Raw genomic sequence first — 22,935 nt, 5'->3', positions numbered from 1 at the left:
TTGGCGCTGTCGCGAACATCCAAAAATATAAAAAATATTTCGAGTTTATATACCATAAATATTTTTCAGTACATTTTAAAAATATATTTTATATATTGTTAATAATAATTTTTGTATTATTTCTAAATAATTTATAAAAAACGGTTATATAACTTTTAAAAAATGTTTTTAAAAAATAAATGTGTAAAATATTTATAAAAAATTATGCTAAATTTTCTGTGCTATTTAGGTTGTTTTTGCATTATTCTGCGATGCGGAATCGTATCGTGTGCAATCGCGTCTGTGTGCAAACGGATCGGTGGGCAATCGGGTCGGTGTGCAATCGGGTCCGTGTACAAACTGGTCGTGATCGTGTGCAATCGGGTCGGTGCGCAATCGGGTCCGTGTGCAATCGGGTCCGTGTGCAATTGGATCCGTGTCCGATCGGGTCCATGTCCAATCGGGTCTGTGTCCAATCGAGTCCGTGTCCAATCGGGACTGTGTCCGATCGGGATAATGTGCAATCGAGACTGTGTCCTATCGTGTCCGTGTCCAATCGGGTCTGTATTTAATCGAGTCCGTGTCGTATCAGGTCCGTCTGCAAACGGGTCGTGTGTAATTGGGTCGGTACGCAATCGGGTCCGTGTGCAAACGGGTCGTGTGCAATCGGGTCGGTGTGCAATCGGTTCCGTGTGCAAACGGGTTGGTGCCCAATCGGGACCGTGTGTAATCGCGTCGGTGTGCAATAATCGATACTGGACGCGCTCGGATCATTGATAGGTGGAGCGGCCGGCGTGGTAAAGGCGGTGAACAACAAAGCCGCGCGACGTCAGCTCGAGGAGCTGCAACGTTACAATCGCGCGATGGAAGTTCGCGGGATGTATCTCGCCCCGTACACAGGCGGACGAGAGTTGTACCTCGCCTCGTACATGTACGGAGAAGACGTAAAAGCAAAAAATACATCAAAGAGACGTTAAAAATACCTGTGGGTGCGACAATGGACGTACAATTATTGCAATTGGCAAGACGTATGCGTATTCCATATTTCAAAAAAGTATTTATGCGTAACACCTTACCGACGAACGGTGTGCGTTTAAACGGGAGCGGTATCGTAAACCTAGGCGATGTGATGGGCCCCGGTACTGATTGGGTGGCGTACGCAAAGAGGAAAAACTGCGTCGCGTATTTCGACAGTTTCGGCAATCTTAGACCGCCTAGAGAACTGGTACGATATTTTGGAGAGGATGTAACAACGTTCGAGTACAATCAAACGTTCTACCAACCTACGATCAGAGCATTTGTGGACAACTTTGTCTGCTTTTTATACTCGATTTAAAGACTGACATTGCGCTGTTTAAAGTAAACTGTCGATGCTGCATGCTCTGAAAAGCGGGCGATACCTGAGCATGGCTTTTCGTTTGTGGGATCTGTATGAGTTTCCACTATTGCAGCGTACAACCAAATATTCATGGGCCATCAAGACCGCTACTCAACTCGAGAAGCCACGTACGTTATCTTCGCTTTATAGGCTGGTCGGAAGAACGTCATGCTCGAGGACGCGAGTCGATTCGATCATTACAAACTGACGAACGTAAAACTGTATCTAAACTCGGAATGTTATTCGTATGACGATATGAACTTGGATTTTGATAAACCCAAATGAGCGATTCTCTAGGACATGTACGTACGTTTTTGTAAAACCTATTACGCATACGATTACCTTGAGCCGAATCAAACTGTCGCGAATTTTCGGCATAAAGGTCCGTTCGTGATTATCGATTGTTCTCGACAAAACGAATCAGTCAAGAGCGCAACCGTGGACGTACGCTTAGAGTTTGAATGCAAAGAAAACTTGCCCGCAAATACCACCACATATTGTCTCATCATACACGATCGTGTGGTTCAGTACAACCCGTTGACCAACGTTGTTCGCAAAATAACCTAAGTGCGCCATACTTTTCTCTCAAAATCAATTTGAAGACGATATATAAACTTACGATATGTCGAAAGTCGAGCGCAGTCTTCTCGATTACCTATACCAAAGACTTCGTCATGTCCGTACCAACGTTCGTGGACCTGCAAGGTTTTTTCGTTGGAGGAAAGTTTATCGTTAAGGAGTTTGCCGCTCTCGGAGATGGGTTTGATTTCTTCCACTACATTTTCCGTGTTGTGGAATCGACTCAACAACGCGGACATTAGAGTCGCGAATTTATTACGCTTTTATAGTATTGGATTAGAGTCACGAATTCGTTACGATCTTGTGGTCCTTAGACTGGGGTCACGAATTTATTAAAGTATCGTTGTTTTGTCCGATCGCGCCCGCCCGTGTGAATTCGCTCCGTGCTGTTCGTTTCGTATTGCAATTACGTTACGTATGCGTCCCGATCCGCAGCCGAGTCAATTGTAATTTCGTCCTGTAGTCGTGTCGCGAGTTATTAACCGCGCTGTAGATTATTGCGCATTTGTAATGTATTGTTAGTAAAATTGGATTTAATCTGTCGCATTGGCATCGCGAATCTCTGTTGTGACGTCCTGTCGTTCCCACCCCTCTCCTTTTCTTTTTTTTTCAATATTTTTCTTATATTTATCCTCTACTAACCCCACGGCTTTCCCTGATACTCATAGAACAAGAATTAAGGTCCATTTGAATTATGAGACAAAGTACAGACTACTAGGGATTGAACCGACTCAGCATAACAACCTGAGCAGACCTAAGGCCGGTATTCATAGTCGGGTCTTATATTTAAGATCATCTTAAGTACTGTCTTAAGATGCCATCAACCAATCACAGAGCCGTATTAGCATCTTAAGACATTGCTTGAGACGATCTTGAAATAAGATTTGACTATGAATACTGGCCTAAGACTCCAGATACTTATTCCTGAATCATACTCGGGAGGCCATCTAGCATACTGAAGGTTAACTAACAATCGATTCAGCCCTACATTACTGACACTTTTTAATTTTGCTACTCATGCTTATCTTGAAATGCCGAATGACTACTTTCCGTAATTATGATGGTCATATCGAGATTAATATTGTTTATAAAAAAAACTAAAATTATAAATATTTAATCTCACTGCAAAATTTTTTGTAACCTCGATATTTCCTGAACCAAAATTCCTAAAATTATAGAAACACTATAAACAGAGCCAGTACGTCTCGTAGTACCCAAATATACAAATTTTATTTTAATCGTGAAACTCAAAATTTAAACTGCAAGATTTTCACAATATCAAAATAGCCATTAAAAGTGCTCTTGAAAACAAATTTTTTTTGGCGCAAACTAGAATCCGATATCTTAAACCTCGAATTATAAGCAATCCAAAATTGGAAAACTACCTTCCAAAAAACGAAAATATAAGCCTTCGTGATGATACTGGTATTGTTCCGCCCTTCCTCCGATATCTGGTTCACGAGATATAATCATTTAAGGGTTTTACTCGAGAATACATAAGCAAAATATTAATTAACAAATGAAAAATTGTTATTAAATAAATTAATTTTACTAATCTTACCACGCCAAATTAAAATAACTACTTCAAAATTTATTATATCAAACTTTCGTGAACTTAACTATTAATTATCTAATTGTTTATTGCTAATAAACAATTAGAACTTATAAAATTAAAGGCATGACTAGTAAAATTAACAACAAAATTACTGCGCCGACCCTGCGCAAATAAGAATTATGTTTTATTAATTAAGAATTACATTTTATTAATTAACTAATTATTTCATAAAGCTTTAAAAAGTATTGCATAAGCCTTAAACAATATAAGTCATTGTTATAATCGATTTAATTATAAAACATTAAAACTTTATAAAAACTTTATAATTATTTTAGACCCTTTCTGACGTAAAAGGTCTCACAAAATTAATCTTGATTAGCTCCATGGCCTATGAATACAATTATCACAGATATAATTAATTAAATAACAATCACTTTTATTATATTATCTTACGAATCCTATATTAATATCGAAACTCTACTACAAGTTAAGAACAATTTTGAGGCTTTTGCAAAATATTCGACAAAGCGTATAAAATTGTTAAATCGCATATAATTGTGAACAATAATTAAGAATAATTTTAATTAACCGAAACATTATAATTAATAATATGTATCAGCACCATCACTCTTGAAGCCTGAGAAAAAGTAACTATTTGAGAAAATCATTCGCGCCAATTTAAAACATAGTCAAACCCAAAATCATATCGAAACAAAAGTTTTCCATTAATAAGATTCGAGAGAATTAAATAATATTCTCTATTAAAAGGCTTCCAAGAATAAGATGCTGCACCGCGACAGGTGCAATTGATGATACATACTTTAGCATTGAAAAAATCTGACATTGAGATTGTTTAGACTATCTGATAGCTTTGATATCGATTTCACCCTACTCATCTATGCATCGAAACTAGGGCAACCGATGCAGGTGCGGGGGCGGGTAATTAAGATGCATTATAATATAAAAGACGGTATCTTGTCCCGGCGCAATATTTCAGTAACACTCCGCCAAATTCCGTCTTAAGTAATCGCGACACTCTTGGTGATAGTCCGAAATATCATAGTGCAAATCAGCGAAGTCTCAGTAATCTCAATCAGAATCCGGAAGGAAGGAAAAGAGAAATAAGATATTCTAGATTGTGGCCCTTGCGGATCCGGAGTCATCCGTAAGTACCAGCAATCTTATTTAAATAAAAAGGCATTATTATCGTTATTGTTATTATTGTTATTATTATTTCGAAACTGTACGTGACTTTATATTGTCTTGCGAATTTATTGCTTGAATCTCGTATGTGATGGTATATATATATGTGTGTGTGTGTGTGTGTGTGTGTGTGTGTGTGTGTGTGTGTGTGTGTGTGTGTGTGTGTGTGTGTGTGTGTGTGTGTGTGTGTGTGTGTGTGTGTGTGTGTGTGTGTCAAGAACTTATATTTCCGTGATCGATCAAGTTATCCGCGCGAATTAAGAAATAATCCTGAATTTTGTAAAGCCTAGAATCTTTCGATCAAAAGTTAGTAATTAATCATACCTAACTTGAACTTAACAACGAAACTATTAAGATATGATTAATTACACCGTCTAAATATTCAAATTTTAATGAAATAACCATTAACAGCTCGAACTAGCGAATTGAAATAACCATTGACAGCTATTAAATAATATATAATCATTTTGATGTGAACGAAGGAAAATAATAAATTCTATACGATCTTGATCGATCACACACATTACTGTGAATTATTTCGTTGCATGTACTTGTGAACTATTTTATTGCACGTTTTTGCGAATCTCTTATTCTGCCCATTATTTGCGAATCTCTTATTTTGTCCATTATTTGTGAATCTCTTATTCTGCCCATTATTTGTGAATCTCTTATTCTGCCCATTATTTGTGAATCTCTATTTCGTTTTATGGATGCTGAACATTGTTACAAATCATCTCGTTATACATTGAATATTTTATCGACCTATAAATTGTAAATTATTATTTGCATTGTTTTATTATACTAACTTTATTGAGAAGGCGAACAACGATGAGGAATTAATTATTATTTGTGCGTGATATTTTGTAAAATTATTAATTATCTTGCGAGTTATTAAATTGAAAAACTAATCATTTCAATAATATTAAATATTATTATAATTTACGATATTGAACATTTCAATGAAGTTTTATTACGAAATGTCGTACTGTGAATAATCATGCTTTGGAAATCCTCGTGAAATTACTGTCCCGGATATTATTGAAAATAATTATGTTAAACATTTTTATGAAATTATTACTTGTTTCATTAATATACTCTATTAAATATTTTGAGAATCTAATTGTTCTAATAATATTTAATATTTTTCCAAAATTATTACATTAAATATTTTGCTGAGTCATTACTCGTCTTATTAATATTAAATATTATTGCGAAGTATAATATTAAATATTTTCGTGCTTTGGTAACTTTGACTTTATCTTAAACTTATTATACTGAATTATTTTATTAATTATTCTTGTGAACCTATTGTTTTCTTGACATTGAATTTATCTAAAATTACCCAGACAACACGCATGTCTAAAAGACATCTTTAAGACGTCTTAAAAGAGACGTCTTTGAGACTTTATTAAAAGACGTCTTTATGACGTCTTAAAATCGTCTTATTTTAGACGTCTCTCTTAAGACGTCTAAAATACGTCTTTTTAAGACATATTCTTTGAGACGCCATTTAGACGTCTTTACGACGTCTGAGAAAGACGTTTTTAAGACGTCGAATGACGCACATAACCAAATCTGCCGTGTGATGCGATCAAGTCGATCGACGTGCTTATCCCGTATCAATTTTTGAACTCTTGCACGTATCGCGTGTGTGTTGGGACGTTTTGTCCCGGTTTGCTGTGTAACGCAGCCGAGTGTGAATACGTTAATACAACACAACTTTTTAACTCTCGTACGTATCGCGTGTGTAGGCTGTTATTGGAAATAATTAACCTTTCTGACAACATTTCTGACAACAGTTTTTGACAATTAATAAACCGGACGATAATAGTGTTGCGCTTAAGTTGCTGTAAAATATGTGACTGAATCCAGTATCTCTGTAAAATTCTGTAATTTCCAATCACGAAAACATGAAATAAAATTGAAATATATAATATAAAATTTTTTATTTATAAAAAAACTTATCTTAATAATAAAATAAAAATAATGAAATATAAATATAAAGTATTTTGTTTAAAATAATAAAAAATAAAAAATAATAAACCTAGCTTTTGGAATCCTTGGTGGAAAAATTTTCTACAAAATTCTAAAAAACTACAAAAATTTACAAAAGTGTGTTTCAAATTTAGCATTTTTCTGTAAAAACTACAAAAAAATGCCAGAATTGGAATACTTTTGTAAATTTTTGTAGTTTTTTAGAATTTTGTAGAAATTTTTTCGCCAGGGATGTCTAAAATAATTTTTATATAAGACGTCTCAAAAACGTCATAAATAAAAAAAATTAGACGTCTTTTAGACGTCTTAAAAACGTCTTAAATCGGGTCATAAGACGTCTTAAAGTCGTCTAAAAGACGTCTTTCTGATAGTTTTATAAGACGTCTTATAGAAATATAAGACGTCTTTTAGACGTCTTTAAGACGTCATAATGTTCTCTGGGTATTATATCAAATACTTTGCTGAAATTATTATTAGCTTAATTAATATTTTCCCGTGAATTGCTGTTACGACAATTATCTTAAATTCGTTACAATTTTATTGTGTTATATCATATTGAATATTATAATAAATTGTTTTATTAAATAACCTTATGGATCTGTTACCCTGCATATTATTCTGAATTTAATATACTGAATACTGCGGTGTGGACCTTTATATTGAATATCCTCGCGAACTCATCATTTTGAATTCGTACCTCTCGTCGACACCCATCGTTTTGTTATATTACACCGCAACGAACATTACATTTAATTACCACCTCAAACATTGTAGCGAACTTATTATGCTGAATAAGATTTGAAATATATTATCAGGTATTAAAACGAAATGTCTTATTGAATATCATTACGAATAATCATTTTTTGAATAATTTTGTGAATCTTTTATACTATGTTAAATTAAACGTTGCTCTGATTTTATTTCGTTGAATTATTACTACCAAACATCCTTGTACATCGTTATTCAGAATATCATTCCGAATTTAACATATTGCATCACCTTTAATTATTACTCTATTCAGGAACTGAACATATCTGGAATTATTAAACACTACTTCAGTACCCCTGCCCTTATCCAACTCGAGTTCCTCTTAGTCCCTAATAGATTTGTACCACAAGCAAATTAACTTGAATTTCTTTGTAAGCTCGTTTGAATGCTCTTTCTCTTCCGATGTGACTAAACAAATCTAATAGCCATACTATTTTGTAAATTCTTATTTCTGCTAACATATAGTATGGGCTTACGCGAATAACTATAAAATATTAAGAGCAAGCCATAAAAGTCCTTTTGCCTCCTTTCTCCTATAAGACATTAAATCATTCACTTTTATCTCTCCTCAGAACAGCAGGTTCATCCATTGCGTACTAACTCATATCAAGATAGGGTAAGGTCTCGACCATTCTCATTTAAGTTCAAGACCACTCACGAAGTTTTTCTTTTCATCATTCATGTAGATGACGCCATCAGCTGACGATACGCGGAGGAGGCGTTATTTCAGGCGCTACGAACAATACGTAGGGGCGCGCTCGCGCATCCTACGCTTGATTCGCTCCATCGACCTAGATATCCCCCATCTATTTAATCTGATTCATCTGGCCCCCCAGATACAATTGGCATTGAACACGACCACAAGAGCCTGCTTTGGATTAACCCTTACAGACATAAACCCCCGACCAACTGAACATCAGACTACCAATCCCTAGCCCACCCCCCAGACATCAGACGCCAGCACCTCGACGGACGACCTCCCCTTCACCGTGGACTATACCCCTCTTTCACCTCTTTCACCTCTAACTCAACGGGAATTTGACGATCTATTAGACTCCCTCGTAAACCCCGACCCAACTTCAGAATAAAATTATAAACATCAAACATATGTACTACTTCTTTTTTTCTTCACCCTTTTATTTTTTACTTTTTTATTTTATTTTTTTCTCCTTTTAATAATCAGTAAAGAGATCAGCAAAATAAAGTTTAATGATCAGTAAAGAGAAATAGCAAAATAAAACAAGAATAATCATCATAAGAATTGTTTTATTCGCATGCGCACTAACCCTCCCATACCGATCCTTGCTCTCGACATCCTGAGGTATTGCCGGCCCAGCAGGTAGCCTCAAAAGCATAGAGAGCGCCACTATTTTTAGCGACTTAGGTACGCCGGAAATAGGAAGGTCCGTCTTCCAGGACGTGACACTGTCAATTGCGCTTTTGTCTAATTTCATATCCTTGTCTTGTACCGCCTCGTTGGCGAGCTCAGAATAATTATCGCGCATATTACTCGCGAGATCTTGTAACGTGCGGAGGAGCACGAGCCCGCCGCGTGTCGCGTGGGCTCGGAGCTACTGTTCGTCCCCATCGCCCTTGGCGACACTGTTATCCCATCGGGAGTTTGGCGTCCACCAAGATAAAAAGCGTAAACCCATCGGAGAATTCCCGCGTATGTAAAATCATCCGTTCATTGATTATCCTGTATTCGCGACATGTAATTTCAAGCAATCGTCAGCTTGTAACGCCCGCAGGTCACCATTGCCGCATAACAGAGCCGTCTAACTCTGTATTATTTACTGTCAAATACATTTGTTAATTTTATTGTTAAATTTATATTGTTTCAATAGTTCTCTCGCCTTCCCGATTCCATCCGCCCGCGCCGAACCTCCCCCTCTGCCATTTTAGGGCTGAGCAGCTGGATATCGGAGCCGCCGACGCCCGGTCGCCTATGAGGCTTATTCTTTTCGTGATTTGGTCAATTAAAGCGTAATCTCCCGCGTATTGAGAGAAGAGTGGTACGCTCAACGTACCTGGCGCCCAATCGAATATTTTTGGTAGAAAATCTTGCGAGAAACGGTTGCCCCGACACCCGGCTCACCAAGGCCGCGACCAGGAACGGAGGCGAAGTTGGCCGTCGCTCGAGAGCACGGTTACAATGTATAAATCAAGTAAAACTCGTCCGCGTGTTATATTGAACGTCCCCTCGTAATTTTTCACTATACAAGTATGTAACCGTGAATTTTCGAATACTATTGGCTACGGATAGCCGCGGGCAATTCAGGGTTCGGACGGCGGGCTGGTTAAGTGAATGACGGAGGCAAGTGATATATGTTTAACACAGATTTATTATATCCTAGGCCTAACTAATATGTACAATGTCCCTATCTAATATATACAGTACTTATAAACTAGTATCTCGCTGTGCAAGGCGCGGACGATTCGCTGTGGCGACGTGTGTCGCGGTGCGCATGTGCGCGCAGAGTCTCGGTGTCGGATTGGCTGCGGCGGGCGTACGGCCCGTGTACCGGTCGGTCGGTGCGTCGATTGCGGTAGCGGCCGGTCTCGAAGACTACGGCGCTCGTGGCGGTGCAATTTCGGCGGTGCGTTGCGAGGCGGCGCTCGTGTCGGCTGCGGCGGTAGCCGGATTGGCTGCGGTGCTACGATCGCGGCTGCGCGGTGCGGTGCGGCGCTTCCATTCGCCGAGTCGGTCGGTGCGGCGCTCCTATTGGTCGCGGCGGTGCGCGGCTGCGCGGTGTGGCGCGGGGCTCGGCTCAGTAGCCACGACGATCAGCTGTTGTTGTCGGTGAGAATCATCCCGCGTGGATGATCCTTCACGTCGGCGGTTTCCCCTCACTACGGGGTCCCCGTGTGCGGTCGGGATCGGTAGCTCAGTGCGCGTACCGGGATCCGGATGACGAGCGGGGCGGTGGTCTGCCACTCACTATGTGGCGCGAGGAAGCGCTCAGGGCGCGCTAACAAAGAGAACCGGGTGAGGTTATGTTTGACACTCAGTGCGTGCTCTGGAGGCTCAGCTCAGTTCGCTGAGAGGATCGGTCGGCTCAGTTCGTTAGACCGGGGAGATCTGCTCTTTTATCACCAGCGGAGGGCTTTTATAGCCCCCGTTTGGTGACAAGAGGAGCGGAGATGTGCGGGGAGACAGAGATAAGCGGAGAGGACTACACGAGGTAGGAGGGTAACGGTCTCGTATCTATATGCCTTAACGGTGGTGGAGGAACGGTTCGTTACAAATATATATCGTGATAAAGAATAAATGTGTCATCTATTACGTTAAAAGCAAATCGTTATCCGCAATTATTTCTTTTCCCTTCGAACCACTCGAGCTTATCCGTAGCAAGAGTCAGGTCATTACATATTTATGATATATAAACTCGAAATATTTTTTATATTTTTGGATTATAAAAGTTTAAATATTTATTTTTAATATTTCCATAAATATTTATCATAATTTTTTTTATATTTGGCAAACTTAGACATAAAAATACGTAGAAAATGTTTATTATAAAATTTTTCTTTTTTATACATATTTTATAGTTGCAAATCAATTTGATGCAGAAAATGCTTTGTGCACACACACACACACACACACACACACACACACACACACACACACACACACACACACATACACACGGAAGGGAGGTGCGGGAGGAAGGCGAAGCCCCACGAGCGCTGGTACATCACGTGCCCACGTATCTAAGAAGAAGAGGTGAGGGGGGGACTCCGCGGGTCTCCTCCCCTGGATATAGGTGCCGCCGCCGCCGGTGTAGCGGGTGCACTCTCTCGCCGGCGTCGTGGTCGCCCGCCGGATCGGGGGGGGGGGGGGGGCGAGGAATGCGATCGGGCTCTCATGCCCCCGCTCCCCGGTTGCCGCTGCCGCGGTCTCATTCGGGCCGACGGCGGGCAGCGGTGGGAGAAAGGCGGGGGCGTCCCCCGGACAACGGGAGAGGAGAAAGAGGTGCAGGCGCGTCGTCGTCGATGACGACGCGCCCAGGAAGCGCGAGGGGGGAGGCTAGCCCAAAGGGACGATCGGGGTCGCTTGTGTAACGCGGCCCTCCCTCCCTCCGGGACCTCCCCCCGCAAACATTCACCCGCGGGGGGAGGGGGCTCGGCCCTGAGAAAAACGGGCCCAAAACCTCTTCCTTCTTTTCTCTGCTCGAGTTGCAGCGCGGGCTGTCAGGTGGTGACGGGGATTGTTCGGGGGCACTGTTTGTCCCTGCCCTTTGCTCCCTCCGACGAGCGCTGTAGCCCGGGAGACGCTCAGCACCAGTTCCCCGTCCCTCCCCTCCGCGCATAAAAGCGGAAAGGGGGAGGTTGGTGATGGTGGCGGAGGAGAGACGAGCAGCGAGACCCCCCCCCATCAGCGTAAGGGCCGGGTCGGTCTAAACCAACGGACCGACCGGGGAAGCGGGGCCCTCCAGTAAACGGAGACACCCGCCTCGCTCCCTCAAAGCGACTCGCGTCGCCCAATGGCGCGCCAGCACGGGGGGGGGGTCCACCGGCAGCATGCTGGACAGCGATTCCTGGGGGGGGCCCCTCACAACACGCAGACTTGGCCACCCGAGGTAGGTTTAGTGGGTAGTACGGGTATTGCACGTGAACGGGAAAGACTAGCCTCCCCGCTCACAAACCCGTGAGTCCCACATAACCCTCGCCCGTGAGTCATGGGCGGCAAGGGTATGCGTAAACGCATTCCCACCTTAAGAGTAAAACAAAAAAAAAAGATAGCCAAACGTGCCACGCACGGACAAGGCACGCAGTGCTGTCACTACGTGCAGTCCCTATGCTGCCACTGTGTTTTCACTGCGTAAAAGCGTACGTAGTGTCTGCGCGATGACAACACCTGAACGCACGCCGTGTAATGAAGGTAGCAGCACGGCGTACGTTCACTATGCCGTCATGTTGCCCTCACTGAGGGCAATGTTATTGCCGCCAAATACGATGCGTTTTTGTTTTCAATACTTTGTAAAGAAGAACAGAGGTGTGTGAACGTATGCACACAACTTATTTCTGAAATTTTTGCGATCAACTTACTTCTGAGATCTTTGCGAAATTTTTTCTGCGGTAAGTATTCTAACTGTAATAATATAATCTGTTTCAATAATCTATTTATCCCCAGAGTGAAAGTTATACTAATTTGTAACCAACTTACATATCATATATCTAAAAATGTGCAACATTTGTGCATAATTTTTTAAATAGAATTTCATTATATTTAATTGTATTTTCTTATCATAATTGATAAATATTTGCCGTAAGTATTGAAGAATCATAAGAGGAAGAAGAATCTTAATTGTGAGAGTATTTCCGTATGATTTTTATCCCTGGATGTTAAAAGCAAATACACTTTTTTGGTTTGTTACTGCATTTTAACATTTAAATCACAGTAATAGTATAACATAAACTTGACTAATTTGTTATAAAATGTCAACTAACATCTTATTTATTTATATTTTGTTTGCATTTTTTAACACTGTTTACATTGTGTATGTTAGGAATTTCCGGGACTCAGGGCCCGTGCGCACCCGGGTCGGCCGTGCGAGGAGGGGAGAAGGCGCAGTCGCACCGGAAGGACGCGGCGGCGCAAGGACGAGTAACTACGTGGAGGGAATAGTCGCTCGTAAGGAAGGGACAGGGAAACATTGTCACAGATAGTAACAAAAGAAATATATTCAATCACACAGTTGAAAGAAGTGTACTTTTACTTCTACATCGTAAGTTTTCCCTAACATGTACTTATTTCTTTTTATGATTGACTATCATTTTTTACTGTGTTAAATACTTCAAAATAATTTTCTTAATAATGAGAATGTCCTTTTATTCTTGTTTTCACCTTTTTTATTAAAATATTACAATTGTATACAATACATTGTTTATGCGATAAAACATTTAATTGGTAAAAAAGATTTTTTGATATTTACATAGTTAAACCGTAACAAAGAATCGCTTCCATTAATATTTGTTTTTCTTGAATAAATTATTTTTTTATTTTATTAATATATAAGTAATTGCTGGTTTTATTAATTGTGTCTTTTTGTTTTGTCTTTTGATACAATCATCATTCTTTTCTCTATTACTTCATTCATTCCAAGTATTTATATTGTGTGTGATTTCCTTGTCATCTTTAATTATTATTTCTGAATTAAGAACTGTTTTCCTTTTTCATTTTTTTGCTTGTGAAGTAGTTTTTTAATTTTATTTCAATTTTTGTTTGCAAGTGTGTTAAGTAGGATGAAAATAGGTGCACGACCATGTCGTGCAGTTCTGGGCCGTTAATTTCGATCAAAAGAAGGGAAAATAATGAAAAAAAAAAAAGTAAAAAAGTCATTCATGATTTATTCAAACGCCAACGTTCTCGTCTTGAGGCTACTCTTTCAGCGACAAATAAAGATAACTGTATTGAATGTTCTGAAGTTGAAAATGATATAGATAGTGATGTTGAAGTATTTTCGAGGCATGTTCGATATTGAATGTTCGGGATAATGCCAATATAAGTTCGATTAATAATGAAATGTTTATTAATGATTCATTTTCTGAAGTATCTGATGATAAAGACATAGTTGGCTCAGATACCGATGCAGATAGAATGCAAATGGATGAAGAAAAAGAGTTTGAAGCTTGTGATACTTTACAACATTTTAAATCTAAGCTTGCTAAAGTTTTTTCATCTACCAATATGTACCACATGCAGGGAAATGCAATTTTAAAAGTTCTCAGGTCTCATGGTTGCTTTTCTAATGTGAACACTAATGTTAGATCACTTTTTCAAACTCCTCGAACACATTGTGAACTTCAACAAGTATCTGGAGGCGAATATCTTCACTTAGGATTTGCAGCAAGTCTTCTTTTCATTCTTCATAAAACTCCTGCTATGCAAATCCCAGAACATCTTTTAATTGATTTTAACACTGATGGAGCGACTTTGGATAATTTCGATAAAATTCAAATGTGGCCAATTCAGATTAAAATAGCGAATATTCCTAAATCTAAGCCAGAAATCGTAGGTATTTGGAAAGGTTCAAGTAAACCTAAAGATCCTTCAGATTTTTTCGAACGTTTTGTCTCTGAAGTTCTTCAAACCTTAGACAATGGAATTGAATTTAATGGTGTGAGAAAAAACGATTTAGTTTAAATGTTTCATTACAGATACACCTGCTCGTGCATTAATGTTGAATCACACAGCACACAATGCACGAGTACCATGTTCAAAATGTTGGATAGTAGGTGAATATGTGCGTCCGGGCATTATGGCTTTACGTGGAGTAAATCATAGACCTAGAATTGTTGAAGAATATACTCAATGTCTCATTGGCGAACATCATAAAGAAGGTAATTGTTCTCTTTCTCGTCTTCCAATACAAATTCTAACTCAGATGCCTTATGAATATATGCATCCAGTCTTATTAGGTGTTATGGAGAAAATTGAATCCGGCCTCATCGAGGATAAATATTCTTCTTTCGTAAAACTGACTCCTTACAAAATTGCTTTCTAATCATTTAGAAACAGTAAAGAATTGGTGTTCTCGTGAATTTTCACGAAAACCTACTTCAATTGTCAAGTTTAAAAAATTCAAAGCCACTAAGCAACGGCAAATTTTATGTTATAGTGGTCCGGCAGTTTTTGCAGGCATTGTCCATCCATTGGTGTATTCGCATTTTATGCTTCTAAATCTGAGTATTCGCATTTTATATAGACTTGTCATCTCAGACTCGGATTTGTCCTTAGCTCGTTCAGCATTATGCATTTTTATTAATAATGCTGAAAATATTTATGGGCTTGATTTTATGACGTATAATACTCATTCTCTTTTGCATCTTGCCGAAGATGTAGAACGTTTCGGTCCACTAGACTCTTTCTCCACTTTTCCTTATAAAAATAATATAACCTATTTTCGTCGGTGTTGTAGGAAACCTCATCAGCATCTGCAGCAAATTGCTAATCGACGCATAGAATTTCATCGACAAAATGCGAGTAGGAAAAATGATGATGCTTCAATCAAACTCTCCGGTAGATACAAAAATGGTCCCTTACTTCCTCAAATGTCTGTAAATGTTTTACAATTTTTGATGTACAAAACTCCTGATTTTTGTATCGGTATTAATGATCAAGACAATACCATTATTCTCACAGATTTGTCGATTTGTGTTGTTCGAAATATCGTATGTTTAAACGATGAGTATTGGTTACTGGCAAATGTTTTTTCTAGAGTTGAGTCTCTCACTGACATACTCGTTCCTTCAAGTTCTACTGGCATATTTTGTTGTTCATCCTTATCATATGAATTAAATTTGATTCAGCTCTCAAGAATCCATGGAAAATGCTTTCGTATGCCGTATTGGCTAGTTGAGTCTGCCAATGATGTTGATCTTCCAATTCCTGAAGTTTTTGTCGTTGTTTCTTTTTTATCTGCAAATAATTAATTGTTTCATGCATCAATGTTTTCCCAAACAACCACTTCATTTTTTTTTAGATGAGTCAACAAAAAAAGGGAAAGAAAGAAGGTGGAGTGGATCTCACGAGGGCAACCGATCAATTTTGATCGGTTAGGTAATAATATTGCTTTTAATGAATTTAATAAAAGCATTAGAATATTAATAAAATATTATGTGTTTTATTATTATTCTAATGTTTATAATGTTGACTTTTTTTCTAGGAAGTTTCAAGCTCAGTTAGATCGAATGGAAAATAATCAAAAGTAAGCATCTCATTCTATGGCACAAAAAACGTTATAAAATTAACGAGTTTTTATTTTAGCCGGATTAAAGTAATATTGAAAGACATCCAAAGAAAGGGTCGCCCTACACGAATAAGACAACCACCGAAATGCTTCCCTTTTTCTGTGCTCGAAGACCTTATTAATTTTAAGGACGTGGACCAACAGACTTACGACAATGTGGTAAATATCATTTTTATTGTTGAATGGACATTATTAACCTATATGCCTTTTTTTTACTAATATTTAATATTATTTTCAGGTCAGTCATTTTTTTTTATTTAGGTGGTATGAACCCGATCGATTCCGCAGGACATTTTTTTTAATGTGCCTTTAGCGAGAAGGAAGATATCTCTTCTAGGATTACCTGGCTAGGGACCAAAAACCAACATATCTTGAAAGGAACGCAGTTTGCAGAAGCATGTAAAGGTTCAATTAATTTTCTTGTGTATTATTTTGTGACAATTCGTCACTAAGTCCCGGGCCGACCATCCGCCCCACCACGGGACTCGGCGTCTACGGACGCCCCTCCCGAAAGTCTAGTATCCCCCGTCGGGAACCGATCCCACCACGCTGCTGGGAGCGCGTGGGGATCGCCCCGACGGGTATAAAAGCCGAGCTCGATCGGAATCGAGCACCAGTCCCGTCCTGTCGACTGAGTAGGTCTCCGGACCACTCCGACGCCCGGTTCTCGCCGGCATTCGACTATCCTTGTGTCCGCCGAGGGAGCAGGCCACCTGGTCGCTCTGCCGCCCGGTTCTTGCCGGCATTCGGCTATCCTTGTTGCGCCGACGGAGCAGGCCACCTGGCCGTTCTGCCGCCCGGTTCTTGCCGGCATTCGGCCATCCTTGTATCCGCCGACGGAGCAGGCCACCTGGCCGTTCTGCCGCCCGGTTCTTGCCGGCATTCGGCTATCCTTGTATCCGCCGACGGAGCAGGCCACCTGGCCGTTCTGCTGCCCGGTTCTTGCCGGCATTCGGCCATCCCTGTCATCCTCAACGGGGCCGGTTACTTGGCCGCCCTGCCCGCCGGTTCTTGCCGGCGACCACGGTTCGCGACCGCGTTTCAGGTGCTGCGCACAAGCGCGCTCCCGTCCGACCGACGACATTAGGTTAAGCTGTACATTACTGTATATACCCGCATAGCATAAGTAGTACATAAGGTAGCATAAGGAATATGTAAGATAGAATAAGCATTATAATAAAGGACTGTTAATCTGATATCGGTATACGCAAGTTGGTTTCCCCCTTCTCCCGAATCCTGGAATCCGGCGAGCCTGTCCGAGGCGATCGGGAAAGGTGAACCGTTACAATTTTTTGCTGTTTTCATGTACTTACTTAATTTATGATATTTTTTACAGATGCTATGGCACAGAACCCGAATTATCGGAGACCCGATAATAAAGAGTTTGGGGATGCCATAAGCCGAGCTCTGAAGAGTACAAAAGAGCGACGGATAAAATATTTAGCCGCAAACGCAAATAACCGGCGACGTCAAAGAGACCTCGACATTAACGACGCTGACGAAAATGTTCAACCTCCTCAAAGACGTCGATTGGAAAACGCTATCCTCATCAGAGATGATGAAGTTTCACATGCTGATCTTGAAAATACTGATTTTGTAAGTTCACGCAAAACAACACTTTTTAATTTAGTTTCATTTATAATGAAATAAAATACTAAAAATTAGTTCAAAAAATTAAAAAATCAATTGTAGAAATAAGAGCTTTCAATCACAATTAGATGTCAGTGTTGATGTTCTCTTTGTTATAAATAAGTTTTTTCCAAACGTTTCGGTCTTAATTAGATTATCTTCAGTGTAAAAGAATAAATATATTTAATTACATAGTCATTATATAAAAATTATATTCCATATCCAGATCGAACAAGAAGAATGAAAAATAATGGTGTTTACACTAATGTTTGAATTTATCTGCACATTTCAGCTCGATTTTGAGGAGTGCCACTTAGGGCACTCCTCTAATTGTTTGCCGATGTCTAACATAAAGTAAATGACATACCACCACTCTTCTTATTCGACCTGGATATGGAAAACTAGCATATAATTTTTATATAATAACTACGTAATTAAATATATTTATTCTGTCACACTGAACATGATCTAATTAAGACCGAAACGTTTGGAAAAAAATTATTTATTGAATAAAAAGAACATCAACACACACATCCAGTTGTGGTCCAGAGCTCTTATTTCTATAATTAAAATAAAATACTTTAATAATTTCTATTCTTTTATTCAAACTATGGATGAGACTGAGGACTCCATAAAGGTCGACGACGAGCAGCAATCATACGAGGAATTGTACTACGAAGATTACCAAACAGTGGACGAAGACATCGCCGAGCAGGAACAGGCCCGTGAGGACGATCTTTCGGATTGCAGTCTGACCAGCAGTGACATTGCAAAAATAGACGAATTCGATAGAAAGAAGGTATTGTAACATATGCGCTTTGTCGTAAATCCATTTATGGAACAAATTTCACACATATGGGAAGGGAAACGCAACAGAATTTGATTGATAAAAAGTGTTAAATGCAATTCTCGTAAAATAAAGATTATACTATTTTTACTTTTAAAAAGTGACATGTTATAATGTCTAGAAACTAGTATCCTATTTTGCATTTGATTATATGTTAAACACATATATACGTATACATATACATGCATATTGCAAAATGTTATACATAAAACTTATAGTGTTGTAATTCATTTCAGAGCACAGCTAGGACAGAAACCTGCGAATGATGTAACTAAGAAAAACTATTTAGATTGTAATGTACGTTTAATCTTATTATTTTATTTTATCTTAGTTTTTTTTATTTTAGTTGTTTTATCTTATTATTTTACTTGACTTTAATCTTATTATATTAAAAAATGTAAATATTTAACTTGTGTGTAAACTTTGTTTATGTAAATGTATGTGTACACTTAAAACTTCTCACAATCTTTGGAACGTCAATGATAGGGTTTCAGTTTGTATACATTGTATAATATGCATCGTATATTTTGCAGAAACATACAATTACTTTGTACAAAACAGCGTAAGTGGCGTCTTCAGTGCTTCCGACGAATCACCGCTCTCTATAATAACATGATGAAATTATATGTTAACAACTCGCATTACATAATACAGAATAAAATTACGTATGTCACATTTCTCATAAAAAATAATTTTGAATTATAAATAAAGTGCATATTAATGTATTTTGAACTTGAAGCCCACCATACACGATAAATATTTATCGGCAGCCAATTTTGTCGCTCAATATTCATGAATATTATGTAATACGCATATACAGGGTGAAATGTAACCGGAAGTCATCCCGTAATAGAAAGATAGACGAGATCGAGATGAACATAAAAGTTCAATATTGTCTTGGGTTAGGTCCACCAATAATCGAGATATTAATTTTTCAAATTCTATAAATGAGAGCGCGCCGTGCGAAGAGCCGAGACGCTCGAGCTGTAGCGCGACCCACTGCGTCGAGCATTGGCTGCCGGCGGCGGGGGAAGAAGAAAAAGCGGCGCCGCTGCCTGTGCTTCGCCGTTTTCGCCTCTCGCTGCATCGCGCCTACACTCGTAGTGATGGCAGCTACATATATTCGCGATTACTTGACAAAACTAGGAGTTAGCAAAGATAGGACAAATTAAAACCGTAATAAACTTCTGTGATTAAGAAAGTCGAAAGAGAGAAAGGCGATAGAAACTTATGGAATCTACAAATAATCTAATTTCTATCGTGAATGAGTAATTGTGAATGAGTAAATTAATAGAAGTTTTTTGTACGTTCACAATAGATTTCTTTTTCTTAAATATCTTATTTACAGTATCATACATTTCTAACTTTGTTTCTTATCGAATTGTATCGTACTGATAAATCCTTGATGAAAACATTGATAAAAAATTACCATAAATTCACGATTGATTTTCAAATTGATAATTTTTTTTTATAAGTGTATTATAATATTTGCCGCATCAAATTCTCTCATCGTTTCTTATCATTTTTTTTTTCATGGAATGTTTGATTTGATATTGATGAGTACTTAAAATGGAAATATTATTTGCGCTATTTGCGCAATTTGCATCTGTTCGAGGAGACGCTTTTCGGCGCTATGAAAACAATGCTGACGTCATGACCGAAGTAATGTGACGTCATTATTGGCGCTATTTCGCGCTATCTTTTCCGAGGTAGGGCAGGAGATGCTAACAGATGTTAACAACGCTGATTAATCCACACTTTCTTTTCAAATAGTTCGAATCGCGATTATATGTACACACGGAACTCAAAGGTTATAAATCAAAGGATTAAAATTAAGGAGAAAAAACAGTCAATAATGGAAAAAGAAGAAAATATGGAGATTTCTCTTATAGATAAAAATGATATAAATTACACATTAAAAGTATCTGCAGAAGATGCAGCACATGCACAAAAAGAGAGCGTCACAGATGCGCACAGTAATAAACGGATACAGCAGGCTGAGTGAAACGGACACAGACCAAATGCGCACAGACCAAATGCGCATGGACCAAATGCGTACGGACTAAATGCGCACGGACCAAATGCGCACAAACCAAACGAACACAGTAACCAACAGACTTACCACATGGGTTGCGACTTTTCGGGCACCTCTACCGACGGGATGGGTGCAGAGGAGGCGAAGACCCCCTTGCACCCCCCCGCGCGCGCGCGCGCGCGCGCGTGTGTGTGTGTGTGTGTGTGTGTGTGCGCAAAGCATTCTCTGCACATGGGTTTGCAACTGTGCGCATTTGGTCTGTGTCCGTTTCACTCAGCCTGCTGTGTCCGTTTATTACTGTGCGCATCTGGAATTCACTCCACAAAAAGGTATGTAATTTTATTTGTTATAGGTTAATAATTTTCCATTTTCAATTTTTAATCTGTTTTAATCTCTTTAACTTTTAGTTTTTTGTACATTTATTGTAATTCATAATTATTGTAATAAGGTAATAGAGGTTATGTGGATCATAAAGATTTGCTAATAATTATCAAGTGTAAATCAAAGAATAATAGAAAAATAGATAAATCAGATTAAAATAAATATAATTATTTATAATTTATATTTGTAATTTTTTAAATATATTAATTTTAGTGTATTATCCATTATTTTTACAGATTTGATGTTTGCAACGAGTCTTTTTTTAGAAATCGCAAAGATGCAATCTAATACCGAATCAACTGCTTCATCTATTTCTGATGAAGGAGATAGTAATAAGTCATTATTTAAATGGTCTCATGCAGCAACACTCTTTCTAGTAGAGGAATATCGTCGGCAAGAAAAGAATCTGACATCGGGTAAAATATCTCAGAAGAAAGTATGGAACAATATTGCATTAGCGTTGTCTACTAAAGGTTGTAATGTCACTGGATCTCGATGCATTTCAAAATTTCATGGAATGAAGAGGACTTATAAGTCCATAAAAGATCATAATTCTAAATCAGGGAATAATCCAAGATTATGGCTTTATATGGAAGTCATAGAATCTTTACTTGGTGAACGACCTTTCATGTCACCACCAGCAATTGCTTCTTCAAGTAACACTTGTCACTTAAAAAATGTATCAACTCCATCCAATGCAAACACACTTAGCAATGTAGACTTAACCAAACAAAATCCACGAAAGCGCAAAGCACAAGAAGAAACATTAACAATTGCTAAAGCAATTACTCAAAGTCGACAATTAGCCGAGAACAACAAAGAACAGAGACACAAGGAAAGAATGGATTTTCGAAAAGAAATGTTGGGATTTATGCAAAAAATGTTGGAAAAGCTGTGAAGTTTTTAAAATTTACTTAATACTTCAAGTATAAAACGGGAGAAAATTACAAGCAAAATCATAACTTTTTTTTAAGTATTCTAAACATAAATAGCCCAGCTAGTAAAATGACGCTAACTTTGCGCGAAGTTTGTCGCAAACTCGAGCAAATCTTTGCAGCAAAATTACGACAAGGTGTGTCCGCATTAAGCTTAGCTTTTGCTGGCAAGGCTTGTTGTAAATAGTATGACGCATATTTTATGCAAATAACAGGGTAAAACTTGCCAGTGTGACGTCCTGTCGATTCCCACCCCTACCCTTTTCCTTTTATTCAATATTTTCCTCATATCTATCCTTATTAACCCCATGGTCTTCCCGAGTGAATCCCAGATGCGCACAGTAATAAACGGACACAGCAAGCTGAGTGAAACGGACACAGTAACAAACGGACACAGACCAAACGGACACAGTGCGAAACGGACACAGTAACAAACGGACACAGACCAAATGCGCACAGAGCGAAACGGACACAGTGCGAAACGGACACAGACTAAATGCGCACAGAGCGAAACAGACACAGTGCGAAACGGACACAGACCAAATGCGCACACTGCACATGCGCACGGACCAAATGCATACACGGAAACTCGCAAACCCATGTGATGCAGTAAATGCTTTGCACACACACACACACACGGGGGGGTGCAAGGGGGGCCTTCGGCCCCCCTCCCGCACCCACCCCGTCCAAGTCGCTAACTTATGTGGACTTTACTCTTGCAATGTACATGGATTGCATTTGGTCCGTGCGCACGTGCAGTGTGCGCATGTGCAGTGTGCGCATTTGGTCCGTGTGCATTTGGTCCGTGCGCATTTGGTCTGTGTCCATTTGTTACTGTGTCCGTTTCGCACTGTGTCCGTTTCGCTCTGTGCGCATTTGGTCTGTGTCCGTTTGT

At 39.0% G+C, this 22,935-nt stretch overlaps 1 protein-coding gene across 4 annotated transcripts; it reads left to right on the top strand.

Moving 5' to 3' along the window:
* Window positions 1-208: 208 nt before the first annotated feature.
* On the top strand, window positions 209-19,414 carry LOC118645648. 4 transcript variants are annotated; one of them, XM_036287143.1, is made up of 4 exons: window positions 209-4,656; window positions 17,550-17,809; window positions 18,462-18,641; window positions 18,926-19,414. In XM_036287143.1, exons 2-4 carry the CDS (start codon window positions 17,555-17,557, stop codon window positions 18,953-18,955), a joined length of 465 nt encoding a protein of 154 aa, XP_036143036.1. In that variant the 5' UTR covers window positions 209-4,656; window positions 17,550-17,554; the 3' UTR covers window positions 18,956-19,414. The 4 variants fall into 4 exon arrangements, with proteins under 4 accessions (XP_036143036.1, XP_036143035.1, XP_036143034.1 ...); XM_036287142.1 differs by lacking the exon at window positions 209-4,656 and having other exon boundaries at window positions 17,084-17,809; window positions 18,926-18,956; window positions 19,223-19,414; XM_036287141.1 differs by lacking the exon at window positions 209-4,656 and having other exon boundaries at window positions 17,084-17,809; window positions 18,926-18,986; window positions 19,223-19,414.
* The last annotated feature ends 3,521 nt before the right edge of the window (window positions 19,415-22,935 follow it).

Source organism: Monomorium pharaonis, chromosome 5 (genome assembly GCF_013373865.1).
Source record: "Monomorium pharaonis isolate MP-MQ-018 chromosome 5, ASM1337386v2, whole genome shotgun sequence".
NCBI classification, from domain to species: domain Eukaryota; kingdom Metazoa; phylum Arthropoda; class Insecta; order Hymenoptera; family Formicidae; genus Monomorium; species Monomorium pharaonis.
Note: the sequence above shows the minus strand (reverse complement) of the source record. Positions and strands in the feature narration are given on the sequence as shown.

Coding starts and splice junctions, on each gene's coding strand:
- LOC118645648 (XM_036287142.1), top strand. CDS start 17,534: ATGATATTTTTTACAGATGCTATGGCACAGAACCCGAATTATCGGAGA. Junction 17,810..18,461: donor ATCTTGAAAATACTGATTTT/GTAAGTTCACGC, acceptor ACTATGGATGAG/ACTGAGGACTCCATAAAGGT. Junction 18,642..18,925: donor ACGAATTCGATAGAAAGAAG/GTATTGTAACAT, acceptor AATTCATTTCAG/AGCACAGCTAGGACAGAAAC.